Genomic DNA, 22552 nt, shown 5'->3' with positions numbered 1-22552 from the left:
GAAACTATAAAAGGAAAAGCTACAGAAACTTAATTTTGTTTCTTCTCTTATTTTGTAGATGTCCGTGGCGACACTGAAAATGAATTCCTTATTTTCACCAAATATTCTTATATGAGAAGATCCATTTTGAACAGTCTATATATTTTTTCTTCTGTTGGACCAGCATGGCAGGATTCAAGCGAGGGTATGATGGAAAGATTGCTGGATTATATGATCTGGATAAAACCTTGGGTCGAGGTCATTTTGCAGTGGTTAAACTTGCCAGGCATGTCTTTACAGGTGAAAAAGTAGCAGTCAAAGTTATTGACAAGACAAAATTGGACACTCTAGCCACCGGTCATCTTTTCCAAGAAGTGAGATGCATGAAACTAGTGCAGCATCCCAACATCGTACGCCTTTATGAAGTTATTGACACCCAGACCAAACTCTATCTTATTCTGGAACTTGGAGATGGAGGAGATATGTTCGATTACATAATGAAGCACGAAGAGGGACTTAATGAAGATTTGGCCAAGAAGTACTTTGCTCAGATCGTTCATGCTATATCTTATTGCCATAAACTCCATGTGGTTCACAGAGACTTAAAACCAGAGAATGTAGTCTTCTTCGAAAAGCAAGGTCTTGTAAAGTTGACAGACTTTGGTTTCAGCAACAAATTTCAACCAGGGAAGAAGCTCACAACAAGCTGTGGATCTCTTGCGTATTCTGCTCCAGAAATTCTGCTTGGTGATGAATATGATGCACCCGCAGTAGGTAGGTAACCTTCCTCCAATATTTGCCCACTTGAATTCCACCAGCTAGAGAATAGTTGGTCAAATTGGTTGCTGTTTATCTGAAAATAATTTCTTAAGGGACTTTCTTAAATGTGTCTTAATTAACAGATTGGGTTTCATGAATGCCGTGTATTCCTAAAGCTGGCAGTTAGTTTTACCCCTTATGTGGCGAACATCTAAGTATATTTGTCAGCACAGAGAAAAATGAGTAAGTTCTCATTTAAGGTAACCATCACCTGCTCACTGTAATTCTTTTGAACGTCTGAGTACATTTCCTATCTTCTTAGATCCTTCTGGTAGTCCCCTTAGTCTGCTCCTTCCTGGGCATATCCTTTAACACTCATTGAGACTCATATTGGAAAAGTACTGTGAATGCTACAGTACATTATGAAGAATTTGGGCATGGGGATCTTTTATTAATTGTGATCTTGAAGAGTGTACTTGATCTCTCTCTGCTTCATTTCCTCATCCATAGAGTAGAATTGAATCAGATAGAGGTATTGTATCCTGTGTTACCGTGTTTACTTTTCACAGCGACCAGTGTGGTGGTTATTGTCTGTTTCATTGTATAGGACAGGAAATTGACATACAGACATCTGCTCTATGGTGGATTCCAGAATTTTGGTAGCCCTTTGCATTGCCAGCTACCCTCTCTTCACTCCAAAACGTTGTGGTCTCTCTTGTCCTGAGTTATCTATTCCGGGTGGAAGTGTTTGCTCCTTTTCATCTTGTGGCAGTGTTGTCCCTTTGGGATTGTATCTGCTTTGAAAGTCATGTAGGAATTTAGGAATTTATTCTTAATTTTTAACAAGTTGTTAAGCTGAAGGTGTGGTCAGCTTTTACAATGTTTAGTTTAATCTTGGAATAATAATGCTCTAATATTACATGTACATGATATCACACTTCTTAGGAGTCTTCCGTTTGCATTCTGATCATTTGAAATGGAGGTTATGGAAGATTAAAGGCACACATTGAAGAGCACCAATTTTATACTGAATATTCTGTACACCAAAATACTGCTTTTCGTCTTAGATTTCTGTGTCCTGTAAAAGAAAGGACCTGCCCACCGCAGATAACAAGGCTTCACCGAAGCTTTTCATTAGGATATTTGAGTCAGAGATTTTTGATTAATGGAGCAGGTCTCGTCAGAAAATGAAGCCAAGAATTTACAGAAGAGGAAGCATAAATGTCTGAACATGGAAATGATGATGTTCAACCTCAGTAATAATCAGGGAAAATAAAAGCCTGATAAGATACTATCCATACTTTTCACATTGGGAAAAACTAATGTCAGACAAAACCAAGTGTAGATAACACTATAGATCTTCAGGAAATCTAACTAGTACTACGTAGAAGACAATTATCTACTAAAGTTAAAGAAGTACACAATCCTGAGACCCAGCACTTCTCTTCCTGTGTACACACCCTTAGAGATGCTCTCACTCATGTACACAGATTTTCAGAGAATGTTTTTAACAGCATTATTGAGTATTCATCAGCAGGGGAATACATTGTTTGATATTCATGTGATGGAATTCTATATATTGGTGAAGATTTTTTTTTCTTTTTAATTTTTTTTTTCAACGTTTATTTATTTTTTTGGGACAGAGAGAGACAGAGCATGAACGGGGAAGGGGCAGAGAGAGAGGGAGACACAGAACCGGAAACAGCCTCCAGGCTCTGAGCCATCAGCCCAGAGCCTGACGCGGGGCTCGAACTCACGGACCGCGAGATCGTGACCTGGCTGAAGTCGGACGCTTAACCGACTGCGCCATCCAGGCGCCCCGTATATATTGGTGAAGATTAATGAACCATGGATGTCATCATGGCTGTAGTTCACAAACATTTAAGAAAAGCAAATTCGTAAGAATACTGATAGTATTACAACGTTTATATCAAAGTTTAAAACATATGAAGCAGTACTATGTACTGTTCAGGGGTGCATGCACATGTAGTAAAGCTCTGAAGAATGCATGAGGTTACACGAGGGGCAGGCATATCTAGAAGGTTTTATCTATATTGGTGATGTTTATTTTCTAATTTGGATGGTGGGTACACAGGTATTCACTATAATTTTCTTGTTTTTTTTCCTTATATCTTCAATCTTGCCTTAAAAAAACTTTTAAAAAGTTTTTAAAAAAGGAAAAGGAAAGTGGGAGGATGCCTACAACTGCACTTGTTTTCTATGTCATTACTTTTTCTTTCGTTGTTACTAATTTTTTCCATGATCTTTCAGTTTCCCTTTGTTTTCTACTGTCTTCAGTTGAAAGCTTTTTTTCTTCATTGTTGTGATTTCCAACATTTAAGGTTGTGTGTTGCTCTCTCCTGCAATCTCTGGTAACATCCTGAGGATTTCACTCTCTGGTCATTGTTTTTCATTGCTGAAGTTTATCTTTACTGTTTTATTTCTTACTTAACCCAGAGGTTCTTTTTTTTCTTTTTTAATTCAAAGTAGATAGATTTAGGTTTCTTTTTAGCTGTTTGGTTTTTAACTTCTAATTTTAGTACATGGCAGTCAGTAGTCTACATTGCAACCTTACTGGTTTTTGCTTCGGGGAGTATTTTTAGATTTTCTGTGTGGCTTAATACATAGTGATTTTTGGTGACTATTTTTAGCATATACAAAGTTTTTGTACATAATTAAAGTTGCTAATTGTATAATTTGTTCCTTTGTGTCAGGTTTTTATTCTGATGTTATATTCTGAGAGAATTATACTAGTTCCCTACTCTAATCTGAATTTTGTATTTTAATCAATTTTTGCTTTTATATGTTATTTTCTAGCTGTGTTAAGTATGTAAATTTCTATAATTTATTTTGCATAATGACCTATACCTTTTATCAGTATGTAACTGTGCTTATTGCCATAGATTCTATTTTGTCATTTTGTTTTAGGATGTATTGGCGTCTGCCCTTAATGTTCAGAGTTAGTCAGTATCATATCATTCCCTCTGACCTGCGAACAAGAACTATATGTAGTTTGTAGTACCTTTTACAGATTTTTAGTTTGCTTTTATTACTTAATATATACTTTTTCTGGTTCAATAATGCTTTAAGAGCGGATGAAGACTCTGGGCATATCTTAAAATTATGTTCCTAAGCACCTTTAATTATTCCTTTTTTTGACCTAACTTAGTACATGCGAAGAACATTTCAAAATCCAGTGTGAATTTAAAAGTGACTAGCCGGTCTATCTGAAAAGCATTGCCTTATCTTGTGAAAAAGTGGATTAGTAAAACATAAATTGAGATATTCTTGACTGTTAATTTATGTGCTACTTATAGAGTGTGCAGTATACCAGTTTTTGGAAATCTTGCGTGGCACATTCAAGCCAAGAGTTGTGGTTTAACTAGAAGCCACATTGAATGTACTCGGGACAGCCTGTTCCTTCCTCTGCTTTAGCGCCATGAAGAAATATGTCCACATACTCCCTCCTACAAGAGTCTTTTTTAGACAATTTGGGAAAGGGGCAGCCACCAGAACTGTGATTGTAGCATCATGTGTATAATTGTAAATATTTTCTTTGAAAACTTTTAAAAAAATCAGTCCTTACTGTACACGTTGTACAACCTAAGGTGTAATACCTTTGTGATAGAACTTTGAAGTTAGTCCAGAAGGGCATAAATCAGAAATTTTCTCTTTGGTTTATCTAAATCTGCTATTATAGTTTGTTGTGAATTGATAACTCCTTGCTTTTCTTTCAGATTTCTTCCAGAAAAGCTGTTAATGTGTTTGCTTTTACAGTCCCTCCCAAGGTGCACCAAATCTGAGGGGGTATAGTTTCATTTTTCCTGCTCAAAGTTACGATTTATTAGAGACAGATGCTTTAGTAATGTTTCTGTGTTTTCCGACTTGAACTTTCTCTTCCCAGAGTCAGACTGTGGTTAAATTTTTATTACCTACTCTTAAAATTTGCCATTTGGACCGTGAGCCCTGATGGATTATAGATTAGAAGACCTTGGCTTGTGTCACAGAGTTTAGGCCTGAGTGTAGAGTTTGAGATTATGCATTTTTAAGGGATCATTTGTGCCTTTTTTATGCATAGGGAAGTAAGTTTGGTCTGTTTAAAGCACTATCTTGTTCGTCTTATTTAAAAAGGTAAATATGAAACCTGCCTACATGGTACGTATCCAGCATGAACCGCACTGCCTCCTTGGGCCCAGGCGGCCGCATGCGGTGTTCAGTTGTATGGAAGTGAAAAACGTATCCTTAGAAACGTGGTGCACACCTTCCACAATCCAGCTGTCGAGTGCAGGTCAGATATTCTGAAAGACACCTTTTACAGAGTATACCATCACCACTTGTCACGTAAAACCAAAAGAAAAAACTCCTTTCCTAAACTTTCTGAAGTTCCGTGTGCCTGTGAAACAAATGACAGTTATTTCAGAGATCATAGGTAAAAATTGATCCGCCACGAACCCTGTGTAAATAAAAGAACTTTACAGTATTAGCTCTGTATGCACGACGTGCTGGCTTTACAGTGTGACTGTTGTATAATTATGTATTTAGGGAAGAGCCATTCTGTGCTTTGAGTAAAATCTTTTGAGATATAAATAAGCTACTCTAGAACTTAGTATTTGTAATAAAGATTCTTGAGCACGATATGTTATAGGTAGGGTAATCTATAGGTACCATACGTAGGGGTTTTTTAGGCTAACTCAACCATTGATTTTTTTTTTTTAACGAGAGGCCTGAAAAATGTGATTAAAATGACAGATGTCCTTTAATGTCTTCTCTACTGCATTTTTAGCTCTGGTGCTTATTGTTCTCACTGTGTTATAAGATTCAGATAAAGTGAAGTATATATTGATGCCACTTTCTAGTATAATTTGCTAGTGGTAAGATCTAAATTGGTGGTTCTCTACTCACCACTGGTAAATTTCACCTGGAGCAGACTTTTCAAAAACAAGCAAACCTTGCCAGGGCCCCGCCCTAGAGATCCTGGTTCAGATAGTCTTGGGTGAGGCCCTTATCCAGAAGCTTCTGTGAGATTCTGAGGTGCATCCAGCCTTGTCTACCTCTGGTTTAAAATTGTAGGATCAAATGTTTTAGGTTATTAGTGGAAAAATAGACTCCCAACATTTTAATTCTCATATGCTTTAAGGAATAAGTGTTCAGGAAAAAAAAAATGTTTAAATTTCTTCAGTTTCTAAAATTTTTAACAAGAACATAAAATTCTTCTTTTGATATTGATAATTGAGCTTAAACTTCTCTCGTTCGCCTCCCTCTGCCCCATTTTAATCACACCTTGTGCTTATTTGGGGCTAAGTAAGTGAAAACCAAACTTCAGGTCCTTTGGAAATGTTTCCTGATGTTGTTCCCGCCCCTGGAACTTCAGGCTGGACACCCGTGCCTTTCCCGTTGGGAGCCGGGAGACCGTCCTGCTCGGTCCCCTCCCGCTGCCGTTCCCAGAGCTTCTTGTCGGGTGTCGCCTGGCCTCGTGCAGGTCGGAAGGTTCCCTCGCTGCCTCGTTCCAAACCATGTTCTTCGTCCGGAAGATTTGTAGCACCTGGTACTTTTCTCCGGGCCCTGGCTGCCAACTGACGAGACTCGGGTTTGGTCTCGTTTGGTTTTACGTGGGCCTTGGGCTCCTCTTCCTCCCTCCCTGTCAAAGCGTGTGCGGAAAGGCAGCGGCGTGCAGGGCTCGCGATCGCAGGTGCCGCTGGAATAGTGACGGTTGGCTTTTCGCTCTCGAGCCCGACCTCGAGTCTTTGGGCTCTTGGCGTGAGGAGGTGGGGGCCGGGCCGCCCGGACGACTCTGTGCGTCTTCGGAAGGAGAGAGAAGGCAGGGATTTCGGAGGCCGCCTTCCCGTCATTTGTTCCGGCCGCCGGTTTCCGGACGTTGACGGTTCGGGAGAGAGGAGGCCCCGGGTCTTCGGGCGCCACGAGCCGGCACTGGCAGCGGGGACCGGCTGGAAGGGGGCGCCGTGCCGGGGACGCGGCCGTTGCGGCGGTCACCGCCCGTCGGGAAGAACGGCTTCTCCGTTCCTTTTGAAGTTTCAGTGCGCGCCTCTGCCCTGCTCGGAATCCTCGGAGGTCTTCCCGTTCCTTCCCTGTGGGAAGCGGAGTCCTCGGGGCGGCAGCGCGGCCCCCAGGGTCGGCTCCCCCGTGTCCTCCTCACTCGCGACTCCCGCGCCTTCAGTGGCCCGCGCGGCCCCGCGATGCCGCCCCCTTGCTGTCGGTCACCTTGCGCTCGCAGCCCTGCCTCGGGGCCCTTCTGCCTCCCGTCCCTTGACCCGACGGCTCTTGCCCGCCTGCCCCCCTCTCGGCCCCCCGCCTCCCCCCTCGACTGGCCTCTCGGTCCGTTACCGGCGTGTGTGCAGTGAGGGTAGTGACGGCTCCCGCCTCGAGGACGGCGGCGGTTCGAGGAAGGAGGACGCGCTGGTGCTTATTAGCCCGGCGCCGGACCCGAAGTCGGCCTTCGGTCCGGCGTAACTGTCGCCACCGCCTTCGCGGGAGGGTCACAGACGCCTGGTTCCCGTGCAGCCGGGCCGCCGTCCCGAAGGGCGGTCAGAGATCGCGGCCTCGTTTCTCCTCCTGAGGGGCTTTCGGCGCCTTTGGAAGCTTGGCCTCGGGGGAGTTGCCGAAAAGTCGGCCGCCGTGGGAAAACCGGGAGCGAGGGCGGCCGGGCCCTTGGCCCTTGTGTGTTTCTCACCCGTGTTTCTAGTGGTGGTGAACTTTCGGAAGGTAGGGAATAAATAGGTTAACTTCTAAAGGAGGGATTTTTCTTGGTGTGTGTTTTTAACGTTAGATAAAAACAGATGAAAGGATTTGCTTGGTAACGGGTTAGGTTCTTGGAACTTCAGAAGAGCTTTCTCAACCACTTAAAACCGTTAACTATCTCCATACAGAAATACAGAAATTAAATCTATTCACTTCGGGTTGTAGCCTTAGGAAACCCTTAGGGAGTTGAAAATATCAAATCTACTTGGGTATTTTTTTTATCTTTTTTGTGGGGAGACGCAGAAACCCGTTGAAGAAGGACCCGTTCGCAAAACAAAAATTCAGCCGTTAACGCACACTTGCAACACGGTAAACTCGGAATCGAGGTAGTCACGATATACGTCGCCACACAGTCCGAACTCCTGAATGTTGAGCGACGTCACCGTTGTCTTAAAAACTGGTGACACGTGTTGACACGTAGGTGCTGTGCTCGACGGCACTCTCGGGCTCGCTCCGAAATGGCCTGGTGGGACTTGGTGGCGACGCGTCTCCGTTTCTGGGGAGACTGTCCCCGCGCATCGGGAAGTCGCCTGTGGGGTCCCGAAGTTTTCAGGACTCGCGGAGCAGCTGCTCAGGAAACGCTTTCGACGGTCACGGTCACACACACGGCCGTGTGGTTTTCTTCTTTCAAGGGCCGTGGCTTCCCTCGGCCGGATCTTCACACGTCGCCGCCGGCTTTGGCGGAGGAAGATGGCGAGTGGGCCTAGAAGAGGGCACCGCGGGGCTAAGCCGAGCTAATTAGCCGAGACGTTCTGTGGCACCGGCCCTTCCTCACGACCGTCATCCCAGTACATGGACTCACTGTTTTTAAATGTCCTCTTCCCATCATCCTCGATTAACCCATTTTCTGTCTAACCCACTTCGTCTTCAGAAAAACGTTTATTTATCTCACCTCGTTTCTATTGGTTGGCCTGATGGTGATATTTTAAAAATTATATCCCCTATAGTGTGGAACAGCGCCTAACAATATTATAAAAGTTTAATTTGCAATTATTTTAAACCCTGAAACCTAAGAAAAACTCTGTAAGGACCTCAGCGTTTGGGCCCTGTCCAGCAAGTAGGAGAAAAAGACTGTGGAGGGAGACACTCTTTCTTGGTAGAAACGTCTAAATTCTGCCTGGGATGCAGCCAGGCACAGAGTAGGTGCCCTGGTTTGTTGGATAAAAATAATGGGGTGGGGGGGGTTTGTTAGATGGCTAAAAACAGAGGATGGTGAGATGAAGGGGACACATGCCCTAATGGCCTTTTCCCATTGGAATTAGATGGGATGACGCCAAACCTCACTCATTTCAGATGGCTCGCTTGTGCCTCTTGCTCAATAGTAAGGTCCTTGAGAAAGAGAACTGTGCGTTTGTTTATATCTTATCTGTGTTCCATTCCTGTCACCAGGTAAACATGACAGGCCCTAATGTTTGTTTAAATGAGTTAAATATTACAGAAAACGAGCTAAAGAAATGAAAACTTACATTCTGCTAAATTTTTTTTACAAAGTGTAATCGTGCCCCTCCCCCATGGCCCTGCCCCATATCCTTGCTCATACTGGAACTCCTTTTCCCTGACTTGTGCCTATATATTAACATGTCCTGGACTCACCTCCTCTCTGCACATTGAGGCAGGTCTGCGGTTTGAAGCATGTTATAACATACAGACCGCTATGAAGCTTATCTTAGATCTGATCTTGCAGGCTTGTGGGGCTGAGTAAAAAAATGGGCCCACAACTTTGAAGCAGTGTTGAAGTAAGCTTTGGAACGTAAAATAGAGGTGTGGAATTGTGTCCTTATTTTTGTGCCTTCGGCTACTTGACTGACTTGTTTTATACATTAATCTCTCATTTTCCTTATAGTGTTTTAAATTTCCTAGCTATGACTTGGGAAGATGGTAATGGAAAGCTGGAGGTAAGCTTATAGACAGGGCTTCTCCCAAAAGGAACATCAGATCGTTGGGGATATGGTGTCCTTTTTGTTTTTTAAAGCCGAAGACTTAATTTGTAGGTATTTGGTGTGTTTGGTATTTTTTTTTTAAACCCATTTTGTGTCATGAACAGTTTGTATGTATCAACTCTTCGTTGACTTTAGGTCCTTGTTACAATTTAAAGAGACTTAACGTGGATCAGGAGCTCCAGTAGATGGCAGGAAAGCCCCTCAGATGGTGTGATCCCCCAGTTCCAAAGTGTGATTCTCAGTTTTGTGCTCAGTGGTAATTAGTTTCTAGAGGACTGAAACTGGCTTAACAAATTCTCAGGAGACTAATGTGTACAAAAACCAGTTGATTGTTACATGAGACTGAATGTCAGTCCACTGCAAGCTTATGTTCTTGCATCAGACTAGCTGTATTTTCCTAAATTTACCTATTTTTCAGGTTTCTAAAAAGTTGGTAGACATAAGCTCTTCTTTTAGGTATAGTATAAGTTGATGTGGTTTAACCTTTTTTAGGAATGCATGTGATCTGTTGATATTCCTGAGGTCACATGATTCTTGTTTGGATTTCTGCCTCAGCTTTTAGAGCTCTTCCTGATTCTGGAATTTCAGTTCATTTATTTCTGTTGCTTCCAAGGCCTTGAAAACCGGATTTCTGCAAGTTATCATTTTGTTTCTAGTTGTTACAGCAGGACCTTCAGTCTGCTCAACACATTGCAGTCTACCTAGAAGTAGAAGATTCCCAGTAGTTTTAGATTAGTCCTAATTTTGTTCTCAGTTATCAGTTTGTGGGTGGGCTATGTTGCTCTGAAGTTGTCAGTTAAACAGCTTGATAAAATTTTTTTGGATTTACTATCCAGCTTCAGTATCAAGATGAGTTCATTAATCAGCAGAGGTAAGAAGAGTTAGCGAAGTTGTGTTCCGTTTCTACTTTTGACTCTTCTAGCTGCTGTCAGGGGATTAGAAGGAACAGTTTTTTAATCATTAAGGAAGGCTTCTAAGACTTCATTCTTGTGTTACTTCATGTAAGAGAATTGAACTTCAGAGTCCTTAGCTCTCAGCGTCTCTTACCAATTAGAGAACTATTTACTGATCACTTTCTTTAGATCATTTCTTGATTTGTCCCATAGCAGAGCACCATGAAGCAAGCAAATAAAGTCTCCTAGGATGCTGAAATGGACTGTCCTAAGCCCATGTAAAACTGCATGTATTTTGTTTGTAGTTTTCATCAGGGTCTCACTCAGATCCTTATTTGGTTAATTTTACATAAAATTCTAGCAAGTTCAGCAAATTCACATTTTCATCCTTCAACTTACAGATAGGTAATATTAGAGACCTCTTAGAGACTGGCACACTGATAGCAAAGAAGAGAAAGAATCATGAAATCATAACCAAAAACTCTTAAAAAACACGATATTCCTGAACAACCAATGGATCAAAGAAGAAATTAAAGGGGAAGTGAAAGTTTCTGAAGACAAATGAAAATGGAAACACAATATACTAGAACTTGTGGGTATGCAAAACTAGAACTTGGGATGCAGCAAAGCAGTTCTGAGTGGGAAGTTTGTAGCAATAAATGCCTACATTAAGAAGCAGGAAAGATCCCACATAGAAGGAAGGAAAATAATAAAGAGCAGAAATAAATAGAGAACAGAAAAAAAAACAATAGAAAAGATTAACCAAACTAAAAGTCAGTTCTTTGAAAAGATAAAATTGGCAAGCCCTTAGCTAATTTTATCAAGGAAAAGAGAGTGAGAGACCCAAATCAACAAAATTATAAATGAAAAAGGAGCTATTACAACAGATACCACAGAAATACAGAGGGTCAAAAAGGCTGCTATGAATAACTATATGCTGACAAACTGGATAACCTAGAAGAAATGGGAAAATTCTACATATAACCTCCTAAGACTGAATCAGGAAGAAATAGAAAATTTGAATAGACCAATTACTAGTAAGGAGATTGACTCAGTAATCAGAAATCCAATTGGTTAATTTTATTTATTTATTTATTTTTTATTTATTTATTTTTTCAACGTTTATTTATTTTTGCGACAGAGAGAGACAGAGCATGAACAGGGGAGGGGCAGAGAGAGAGGGAGACACAGAATCGGAAACAGGCTCCAGGCTCTGAGCCATCAGCCCAGAGCCTGACGCGGGGCTCGAACTCACGGACCACGAGATCGTGACCTGGCTGAAGTCGGACGCTTAACCGACTGCGCCACCCAGGCGCCCCCCAATTGGTTAATTTTAGCAAGCATTTAAAGAATTAATACCAATCCTTTTCAAATTCTTTGGAAAAATCAAGGAGGAGGGAACATTCCCAAACTGATTTCATGAGGCCAGCATTTTCCTGATACTGAAGGCAGAAGAGGACACTGTAGAAAACTACAGGCCAATATCCCTGATGAATATAGATGCAAAAATTCTCAATGAAATACTAGCAAACTGGATTCAGTAGCACATTAAAGTGATTCACCATGATGATCAAGTGTGATTTATCCCTGGGATGCAAGGATGGTTCAACATTTGCAAATCAATTATTGTTACTAGAATTGAAAGAAGAGAATCATGATCATCTCAATAGATGTAGAAAAAAGCATTTGACAAAATTCAACATCCATTTGTGGTAAGAACTTACAGTGGGTGTAGAGGCAGTGTACCGCAACATAATAAAGGCCATATGTGACCAGCCCACCACCACCATCATACTTAGTGGTAAAAGGTTGAGAGCTTTTCGTTTAAGATCAAGAACAAGACGCTGTCTCCTATTTAACACAGTATTGGAAGTCCTACCTAGAGCAATCAGGCAATAAAAACAATTAAAAGACATCAGCATTGGAAATGAAGTAAAACTGTCTCTAGTTGCTGATGACATGATTTTATATAGAGAAAATCCTAAAGACTCCCCAAAAAACTCTTAGAACTTAATCAGAAATTCAGTAAAATTGTAGGATGCAAAATTAATGTACAAAAATCAGTAGCATTTCTATCCATTAACAATTTTTCTGAAAATGAAATAAATTGATCCCATTTACAATAGCATCAAAAACAATAAAACACTTAGGAACATATTAAACCAAGGAGGTGAAAGATCTCTACTTTGAAAACTATAAGACATGATGAAAGAAATCAAAGATACAAAAATAAATGGAAAGTAGTCCTTGTCTATGGATTGGAAGAATTAATGTTGTTAAAATGTTAATACTACCAAAAGCCCATTCCTATTAAGATTCCAATGGCGTTTTTTACAGAATTAGAAGAACATTCCTAAGATTTATATGGAACCACAGTAGACCCAAGATAGCCAAAGACATCCTGAGAAAGAAGAACAAAGCAGGAGGCTCATACTTTCTGATTTCAAGCTATGCTATAAAGCTGTAGTCATGAAGACAGTGGTACAGGCATAAAAACAGACAAATGGAGTAATGGAACAGAATCAAGAGTCCAGAAATAAGCATATGTGGTCAACTAATGTTTGACAAGGGAGCCTGGAATCTTCACTGGAGAAAAGACCGTCTCTTCAATAAATTGAAGAAAATTGGATATTCACATGTAGAAGAATGAAACTTGACCCCTGTCTTAGCACCACTCACAAAAATTGACTTGAAAGGGATTAAAGACTTCAATGTACGACCTGAAGCCATGAAACTCCTAGAAGGAGACAGGAAAAAACCTCCTTGATGTGATTTATTCAGATAGGACACCTAAAAGCACAAACAATAAAATAAAAAATACGTCAAACACAGAAGCTTCTGCATAGGGAAAGAAGCCACTAACAAAGTGAAAAGACAACCTATGGAATGGGAAAAAAATATCTGCAAACCATGTATCTGATAAGCAATTAATATCAAAACTATATAAAATAACTCCAGCTCAACAACAATAAAACCAAATAATCCAGTTAAAAATGGATAAAGATCCTAAATAGACATTTTTCTAAAGAAGATATATAAATGGCCAACAGTTACATGAAAAGATGTTCAATATCACTAGTCACCAGAGAAATGCAAATTAAAACCGCAATGAGATACTCCCTTGTGCCTGCTAGAAAGGCCATCATCAGAAAGACAAGAGATAACAAATGCCGTTGTGGATGTGGAGAAAAGGGAAACCTTCTGCACTGTTGGTTGGAATATAAATTGGTACAACCATATGGAAAACTGGAGTTTGCTCAGAAAACTAAAAATAGTACTATATGATTCAACAATTCCACCTCTGGGAATATATCCAAAGGAAATGAAAATACTAACTCAAAAAGATCTCTGTACCCCCATGTTCAGAGCGGCATTGTTGACAATAGCCAAGACATTAAAACAACCCTAAGTGTCCATCAGTGGATAAATGGGTAAGGGAGTTGTGGTATATATATGTATGCACACATACCATGGGATATTATTCAGCTATAGAAAATTAGGAAATCCTACCATTTGTGACAATATGGACTTGCAGATGTTGTGCTAAGTGAGATAAGACAGATAAATACTGCATGATCTCACTTGTATATGTGAAAATCTAAAACCAAACCAAAACAAACCCCACACTCAGGGAAAGAGATCAGAGTGTGGTTACCAGAGGCAAGGGATGGGGATTAGAAAAAGGTGTTCAAAAAGTATAAACTTCCAGTTATAAGATTAAATAAGTACCGGGGATGCAATGAACAGCATGACGACTATAGTTCACACTGTTGTGTGGTATATAGGAGAGTTAAGAGAATAGATCCTAAGAAATCTCATCACAAGGAGAAATTATTTTTTCTTTTTATTGTCTCTGTATGAGATAATGGATGTTAACTAAATCATTTCACAACATGCGTAAACCAGACTATCGTTCTACACGTTAAAGTTATGCAGGCGTATATCAGTTCTTTCTCATAACTGGGAGGAGAACAAACCAAATATGATAGTCCCTCTGTTTACTACATGGAGCCCAAGCCTTTAGCAGTGCTTATGGGCTCTTGGAGGTAGGGTGAGGTACATACTTGGAAGCAACTCTAACACGGGTATCCTTGGTGGAAGGTAAGATGGAGCCATCAATTATAAGCCAGATGGTCATTGTTTTCCTGCAAATGAATCAAGAGAGATGAATTGTGGCAAGGGACACAAAGGGCAATAGTGTCATCTGTCCTGGACGTTCTCCCTTTGTTGCCAACCTCTAAGGTCTCATTATGATTACATCCCAGCACCTAGCACAGTGCCTGGCAAATAGTGGTGCCACACATTTGTTGGGTACTTGTATCAGTGTCTGCTTTGTGACCCTTTAGTATAAGGACCGATTCCCCCAAGGACACCGCTATACCCCAGCATGGTTCTTTAGCTGGTGATTTTAAGTGATGCAGGCAAACAGGCTCTAATAGTTTTAACTTCCTCAATTATCAGAAGGCATCAGAGGAGGAATTATTTATTAAATTGTATTGGAAATAGTTAAACATTTAAGGAAGAAGGAATGACAGATTCCTGTCTGTGTTATGTGTCAAAATAAATTCCAGGTGAATTAAGGATTTGTATAACATGAATTACATGCCTGCCCCCCCCCCCCCCAAAGCGAACATTTATAAGATCTTGGCCTTTCTAAACAGGAATCATAAGGAAAAGGTAATAGATTTGATTCCAGTTTATGGATATGGTTTGATTCCAGTTTATGGTATGGTTGTACATGTATTTTTTTAGAAATTATAATTAGGAAACAAACCAAGGAAATAATTTGTAACATAGATGATTACTATTCTTACTATTGAAAGAGCTCTTACAAATCAATGAGGAACTCTAGTAAAGACAAATGAAAAGAGAGTTCATTAAAAGGTCATGTGAATAACCAATAAAGATGGAAAAGTTTAACCTTAAAAGTAACTGGAGTATTCAGGACTTAGTATAAAGCTACAATAATCAAGACTATATAGTGTTAAGAAAAGGGCATACATATAAATCAGTGGAATAGGATATAGTCCATAAATAAACCCACACATATGATCAACTGATTTTTCGGCAGAAGTGCTAAAGCAATTTAGTGGACAAAGCCTAAGTAGTCTTCAACAATGTACTGGAACAATTGGATATCCATATGCAAAAAATGAAACTTGATCCATTCCTTATACACTTACAAAAACTCAAATGTGCATCATAGACTTAAATGTGAAACATAGGACTGTAAAAGTTCTAGAAGAAAACAGAAGATCTCTGTAGCTTTGACTTAGGCAAAGCTATTTTAGATAGAGCATCAAAAGCACAATCTATAAAAGAAAAACTTGATAAATTGGATTTTACCAAAATGAACTCCTGCTTCTTTTTTTAAAAATGTGTATTTATTTATTTTGAGAGAGAGACAGCCGGGGAGGGTCAGAGAGAGAGGGAGAGAAAGAATCCCAAGCAAGCTCCACATTGTCAGTGCAGAGCCCAATGTGGAGCTCAATCCCATGAACTGTAAGATCATGACCTGAGCTGAAATCAAGAGTTGGCCACTTAGCTGACTGAGCCATCCAGGTGCCCCTCAACTCGTGCTTCTTGAAAGATCTTAAGACACCAATTGGGACAAAATATTTGGAAGTCACATATTTGATAGAGAATACATAAAGAATTCTCAGAGCTCAGAAGATATTTGCAAATAATAAATCCAAAATATATAAAGAACTTCTATAACTCAACACCAGAAACACAGACAGTCCAATTAAAAAATGGGCAGAGGACCTGAACAGACATTTTTCCAGAGAGAACCAACAGATTACCAGCAGACCTGTGAAAAGATGCTCAGCCTTACTAATCATCTGGGAAATGCACATCAAAACTGCAATGGGAGATCACCTCATACTGCTCAGAATGGCTAGTGTCAAAAAGACAAGAAATAACCAGTGTTGGGCAAGCATGGGGAGAAAAGGGAACCCCTGTGCACTGTTGGTGGGAAAGTAAATTGGTGGAACCCACTGTGGAAAACAGTGTGGTGGTTCCTCAAAAAAAAATTAAAAATAGAAATGCCATACAGTTAATAATTCTGCTACTGGGTATTTAACCAAAGAATAAAAAAACAGTAGTTTGAAAAGGTTTATGTACTCTTATGTTCATTGCACTATGATTTACAATAGCTAGGATATGGAAGCAACCTAAGTGTCCATCGATAGATGAATAGATAAAGAAGATGTAGTTTGTATACACACAACACACAATGGAGTACTAAGCCATTAAAAACAGAGGAGATCTTGCCATTTGCAGCAACATGGATGGACGTAGAGGGTATTATACTAAGTGAATTCAGTCAGAGAAAGTCAAATACCATATGGTTTCCCTTACATATGGAATCTGAAAACCAAAACAAATGAACAAAAAAATCAGCCTCTTAAATACAGAAAACAAGTGGCCACAGGGGTGGGGTGCGTGGGGGGAGGAGTGAAACAGATAAAAGGAATTAAGAGGTATACATTTAAATAAGTAAGTCACAGAAATGGAAAGTACAAAGGATATTGTAATAATGTTGTATGGTGACTACCCTTCTCACGATGAGCACTGAGTAATGTATAGAATCGTCAAATCACTATGTTGGACACTATGTTGGAAGCTAATATAACTGTGAACGTCAACTATACTCAAGTAATTTTTTGAGAAAGCTTTTGAAGCTGTTTTCAGGAAATATAAATACAGTCAATATGACCATTTTAAAATAAAGCTTTTTTCTGTAGAACTCTCAAAACTCAGTAAATATAAAGGCAACTCAGTGTTAAATGGACGAAAGATGCAAACAAACAATTCACCAGAGAAGGCATAATAGAATAATAAGCTCATGTGGATGCCCCACATCATTAGTCATCAGGGAAAATGCAAACTAAAAGTACATCTGTTAGGATGGGTGGGATTTTTTAAACTGCCAGTACCAAGGGCTTACAAGGGTGTGAATGGAACAACTGGAATTCTCATACTTTGAGGACGGGAATGTAAAAATCCGAGCGCCACCGTGAAAAGTCATCAGGCAGTTCCTTTAAAGCTCATGTACACTTAACTATATGGCTTAGGAAGCCCACCCTTGCCTAGGTATTTGCCCAAGAGAAATGAAAACTTAAGTCTGCACAAACATCTGTACACAGATGGTTTTATTGATTTTATTCATAGTTGCCCCAGACCGAAATAAGCTTTGAAACATCTGTGCAGTGGAAGATCATTGGAACAATAAAAAGTGATGACCTATTGACATGTGCGGCACCATGGATGAATCTCAAATGTATTAGTTAAAAAAGCCAGACCTACATCCTGTAGGATTCCATTTATGGGCAAGACTTCCAGGGGCAGAAAATGGAGTTGTGGTTGCCAGGGGCTGGGCCAGGAACAGGGGAGGAATGTAAAGGTACAGGGAACCTTCTGGAGTGATAGAGCTGCTCCATATCTGGATTGTGGCAGTGACCTCATGACTGCATTTGTTAGAACTAGCAGAAATGCACACTAACAACGGTCACTTCCAGGGTATGTAAATTATACCTTGAAGAAATGGGCGAAAAGTAATCAGGACAGTACAAATAAAACCAAATCTATCATATTTTTGCCTAATAGGCTAATATTAAAGATTGTGGTGTTGATGAGTGTGTGGGAGTCTCCTACAGGCTGCTAATAGAATCTTCTGTCATTAAACATGTATTACTCTCATAATCTGAAAAAAGTAAATGTTAACTTAAAAACTGGGAAATGTGCGGTTATATTTGAGAGAACTTTCTAGCTAAAGTTTTAATATGGAGGAATAATCTGAAAGTCATATCCTATGTGGAACCAATCAGGTTGTATGTTGATTGTTATTCCTAGAAAGGTATAACATGCTGATTTTTTTTTGTTGTTTGTGTTTTGTAATGTAGGAAAAGAAGTTGTATACACTTCTCAGCCACATGCCTGTTTAGGTGTTAGGTATGGAGAACTAGCCAAAATCAAACTTTTGAAGAACCAATATTTTGAATTTTGAATCTTATTATAGCAAATACAGTATTTTAAAGTTTTTTTTTTTTTCTCTTTATCCTCAAATGAGAAAGTTTTTTGACAAGCTTAAACCTTTTTGGGGACTCTAGGGCAATGCTGTGTTGTGTCAAAGGGCAAACTTCACTTGACTTTTATCCCTCACACCCAGAAAACTGTATGTGTTGCATTAAACACTGCATGCCTTTTGAAAGAAAACCCACGGGAGTTGGCATATGCAGATGATTTTTATTAACTGATATTTTCATGGCTTGTATATTTGTCTTACGTTAGCATACTTCAACCTTATACAGAAAGCTCTGCTTTTAGAATAAATTTAAGAAAACATCATAGCACTCCACGAGATATTAAACTGAAGCATCAAGCAGACTTCACATGTATAAAATGCTACTCATATAGTTCTTCGATCGGTGTGGTTTATGTTGTTTGTCTAGACAAATCGAATCGGAGGCTTTTAGACCTGATACTAAATCTGAGCATTCCTCCTTTCTAGACCAGTGTTCTGCTTGTGAGGTTTGCGTCGGTCATACTCTTGCGGGAGTTGAAGTGTGAAGTCTCTTCTGAAAACTGAACTTCCGGTTGCCGTGTGTCCGTGGCAGTAGCCCCCTCTTTGAAGAGCATCCGTGTTGAAATTCCTAGGAGAGGAATGTGCTCGTGTGCATGGGGCCATGCTGATGGCCCTTGTTTCCACGTTGGGAAAGTATTTCTAAAATAGGAACGTTAGACTTGGGGCTGGTGTTATAATAACGGGACAAAAACTAGAGATTTTGATTTTTCCAAAAGCTTGTAAAAGGAAGCATCTCGTCTTCACAAGGTGTATTTTAAAAGGTGTAGTTTTGGAAAGCTGTGGATTTGTAAAGGACTCTTGCCTCACCTGGATGTTGAGCAGTGCCTTGAGGGGCTTTTCGGCTAGGCGGAGGTTCGGAAACAGACTCCGAGATCGTCCCCGAGGTGGGCCGCGCTGCGGCGGTTGTGGCTCCGGCGTCCCCTTCCCCTTGGTTACCCGCGGGTGCGTCTGAAGCACAGAGACGGGCCGGAGGGTGAGTGGCCGGCAGCACTGACCGGACGCCCCTTGCTGCACAAGACCCCGAGTTGAATACTTGAAGTACTTGAAGTACTTTTGGTCCTTGGCAGAAGTTATTTGTGCTAAAAATTAAAGCTAAGATAATTGTAACTGTTCATGCTGTGGAGAGATGGGTCTGTGAATTTATCAAGGGAATCTTACGGAATCTAGTGTCCCCAGACGTACAGGTTGAGAATCACTGTCTCAGTGAGCAGGCTTTTTTTTTTTTTTTATTACCGCATTACCTTGACATTCTTCTAAAGACGCTTCTGCTTCTCCCACTGAAGTATGTACACTTCATAATGTTCTGTTAAGCACAGCTAATTTTTAATTACTTTTTTATAAGCAACAAATGAATATAAATGAATGTTCTTGTAAGAGAATTCAAATAGTACAGAAGTATATTGAATAAAAAGTATAAAATTCCTTTTGCTTTTCCCTACCAGTCTCACTCCTTCTCTTCGAGGCAAGGATTTTTATCAATCCTTCCACGTTCTGCCGGGATCCGTGTGGCACTTTTTGCCTGGACACCCTCACGGAAATCGCCAGCTGAGCGGTGATGTCCACCTTTTGTAGGAGAGAAAACTCAGAGGCACAGAAGGCAGGTATAACTTGGCCAAGAATACAGAGCTAATTAAATGGCCAAGGTAGGATTTGAACCCAGGTCTTTCGGATGCTTTAGCCCAGGCATGCTTTTTCATTAGACCGCACTGAAGGAAATCACTATCTTTTGCTCTCCATCTACCGAGGTTGCTAAAATCAGATTTGTGAGGTGATTTATGAAAGAATGCGGAGTTGGAAGGATGTCTGCTGCTTGTCGGGTTTGCACTTGCGTGAACGTGTGCCGTCCCACACGTTTGATAACCTTCAGACTTCTTGAACTTTTTCCTATTTTCTTTCGACTTGAAAAGACAGGTTTGCGCCAGGTAAACCCCTCACTAAAAGAAACTGCAGCTTGTTTTCACTGATACCCCTCTGTCCCCACTCCAGATACTCCCTCTCCTTTCCCTCCTAGCTTTTATTTGAAAGCCGTCCGTAACTGCCCACTGCCCGCGTACCGAGGACCTCCGCGGCGGCTGCCTTCTGGGGCGTCCTGTCCAAACGGTATTTGCAGAAGCGTTTGCCGTCTCTTTAGCTTCAGGTCGGTTTCGTTCAGCAAACTTCTGAGGATGCAGGGGACATGTGCTGCCCTGGAGCTCCGGGTAATGGAGGAAGACGTCTGCGATTACAGCTCACCGCGGCGATGCCCTGGTTGCCAGCTGGGAGGGCGGTTTGGGGGGATCTCGGGGAGCTGGAGGTCAGCGGTAGGAGCCCTGGAGGACTGTGGGCCCATGCCAGAACTGGCACGATCTTCCTGATGTGGAAGTGAGGGGACACCTGTGGTACAGAGTCCGGGATGCCTCCTAAGTTTTGATTGGTAGGTGGAGGTGCCACAGACCACACTAGAACCCAAATGAGACAAATACGCTTAGGTACAAAGTGACAAGCTTAGTTTGGACAGCATTGAGTTTTGAAGTCCCCAGGTGGATTCAGGTGTGGGAAAGAACTGTTTTGAAGTAGGTATGAGTGATGGCATTCATTCTTTCTTTTTTTTCTTTTTTTTTAATGTTTATTTATTTTTGGAAGAGAGAGACAGAGCGTGGGTGGGGGAGGGGCAGAGAGAGGGGGAGACACAGAATCGGAAGCAGGCTCCAGGCTCTGAGCTGTCGGCACAAGGCCCGCCGCGGGGCTCGAACTCATGAGCCGTGAGATCACGACCTGAGCCGAAGTTGGATGCCAAACCGACTGAGCCACCCAGGCACCCCACTGATTTTCTTTTTTTTAAGTTTATTTATTTATTTTGAGAAAGAGCACACGAGCCGGGGAGGGACAGAGAGAGGGAAAAAGAATCCCAAGCAGGCTCCACACTAACAGTGAGTATTGCCCTGACGCAGAGCTCGAACTCACGAACCATGAAGTCATGAGGTCATGACTTGTGCCGAGATCAAGAGTCAGACACTTAATCGACTGAGCCACCCAGGCGCCCCTATTCTAACTTTCTTTTTTTTTTTTAATTTTTTTATTTATTTTCTTAATTTTTTTTTCAACGTTTATTTATTTTTGGGACAGAGACAGAGCATGAACGGGGGAGGGGCAGAGAGAGGGAGACACAGAATCGGAAACAGGCTCCAGGTTCCGAGCCATCAGCCCAGAGCCTGACGCGGGGCTCGAACTCCCGGACCGCGAGATCGTGACGTGGCTGAAGTCGGACGCTTAACCGACTGCGCCACCCAGGCGCCCCTCTAACTTTCTTTTTAAGAGAAGAAATGATTGCTGGTTAAGTAATAGAAAGTTGCTTCTAACTGGAGTGTTGGTAAAACCGGAAATAAGGTAGATACCCTAAAACATGGACTTGTCCAAATTCTTCATTCCTTGTCTACCCCACTCTTAGCACTTGGAGAGTGGTCTCTAGTCAGGCCCCTCAGAACCAACCACTGATCTTGTTGGGAACAAGAATCTTCAGCATCCGGAGCTCTAGGTGGTTTTGAATGCAGGTAGATCCTGTTGTGTAGGTAGGAATTGACACCAGAAGACCCCGGTACCAGAAACAAAGGTCGTGAGACCGACACGCTTCTGTAACAGTGCTGCTCTTCCAAGAAAGCATTGCTTTCTACATTCGTTTTGGGTCATACGTCGGTTGCTGCTAACCACAGTTGAAACTGAAAAGTGTTTGCTTAAATCCTGCCGGTTTTAGGGGGTGTCGTGAAAGGTGCCGTACTTCGTCCGTAGTGGTTTTAGAACATTCTGTTGCTGCTTTCGTGACTGATGGCTACACTGATAAAAGAAAGTGAGAAGAAAAAAATAGAGGTTTCTGCCTAGAACTTTTCTCCTGGTCTTCCCATTTTTATTACTTTCTAATCCCTGCTCTTTTTTTTTTTTTTTTTTTTTTTTTTTGGTCTCTAGATAATTCACTTCAGAAGTGACTTTTTTTTTTTATTTTTAAAAATTTTTTTTCAACGTTTATTTATTTTTGGGACAGAGAGAGACAGAGCATGAACGGGGGAGGGGCAGAGAGAGAGGGAGACACAGAATGGGAAACAGGCTCCAGGCTCTGAGCCATCAGCCCAGAGCCCGACGCGGGGCTCGAACTCACGGACCGC

The 22552-nt window shown here is 41.2% G+C and overlaps 1 protein-coding gene across 1 annotated transcript in view; it reads left to right on the top strand.

Annotated features, from left to right (window-relative positions):
- The window catches only part of SNRK (SNF related kinase), a 70879-nt gene that overhangs the window by 17665 nt on the left and 30662 nt on the right, over positions 1–22552 (top strand). The window contains exon 2 of the mRNA XM_040479720.1: positions 59–753. Within this exon, the coding sequence (XP_040335654.1) occupies positions 165–753 (589 nt within the window). The 5' untranslated portion in view covers positions 59–164. The remainder of the gene's footprint in view (positions 1–58; positions 754–22552) is intronic.

Source organism: Herpailurus yagouaroundi, unplaced genomic scaffold, assembly GCF_014898765.1.
Source record: "Herpailurus yagouaroundi ecotype Mexico unplaced genomic scaffold, PumYag 159, whole genome shotgun sequence".
NCBI lineage: Eukaryota > Metazoa > Chordata > Mammalia > Carnivora > Felidae > Herpailurus > Herpailurus yagouaroundi.
The sequence above is the reverse complement of the archived record's forward strand: the minus strand, read 5'-3'. Positions and strand labels throughout refer to the sequence as shown.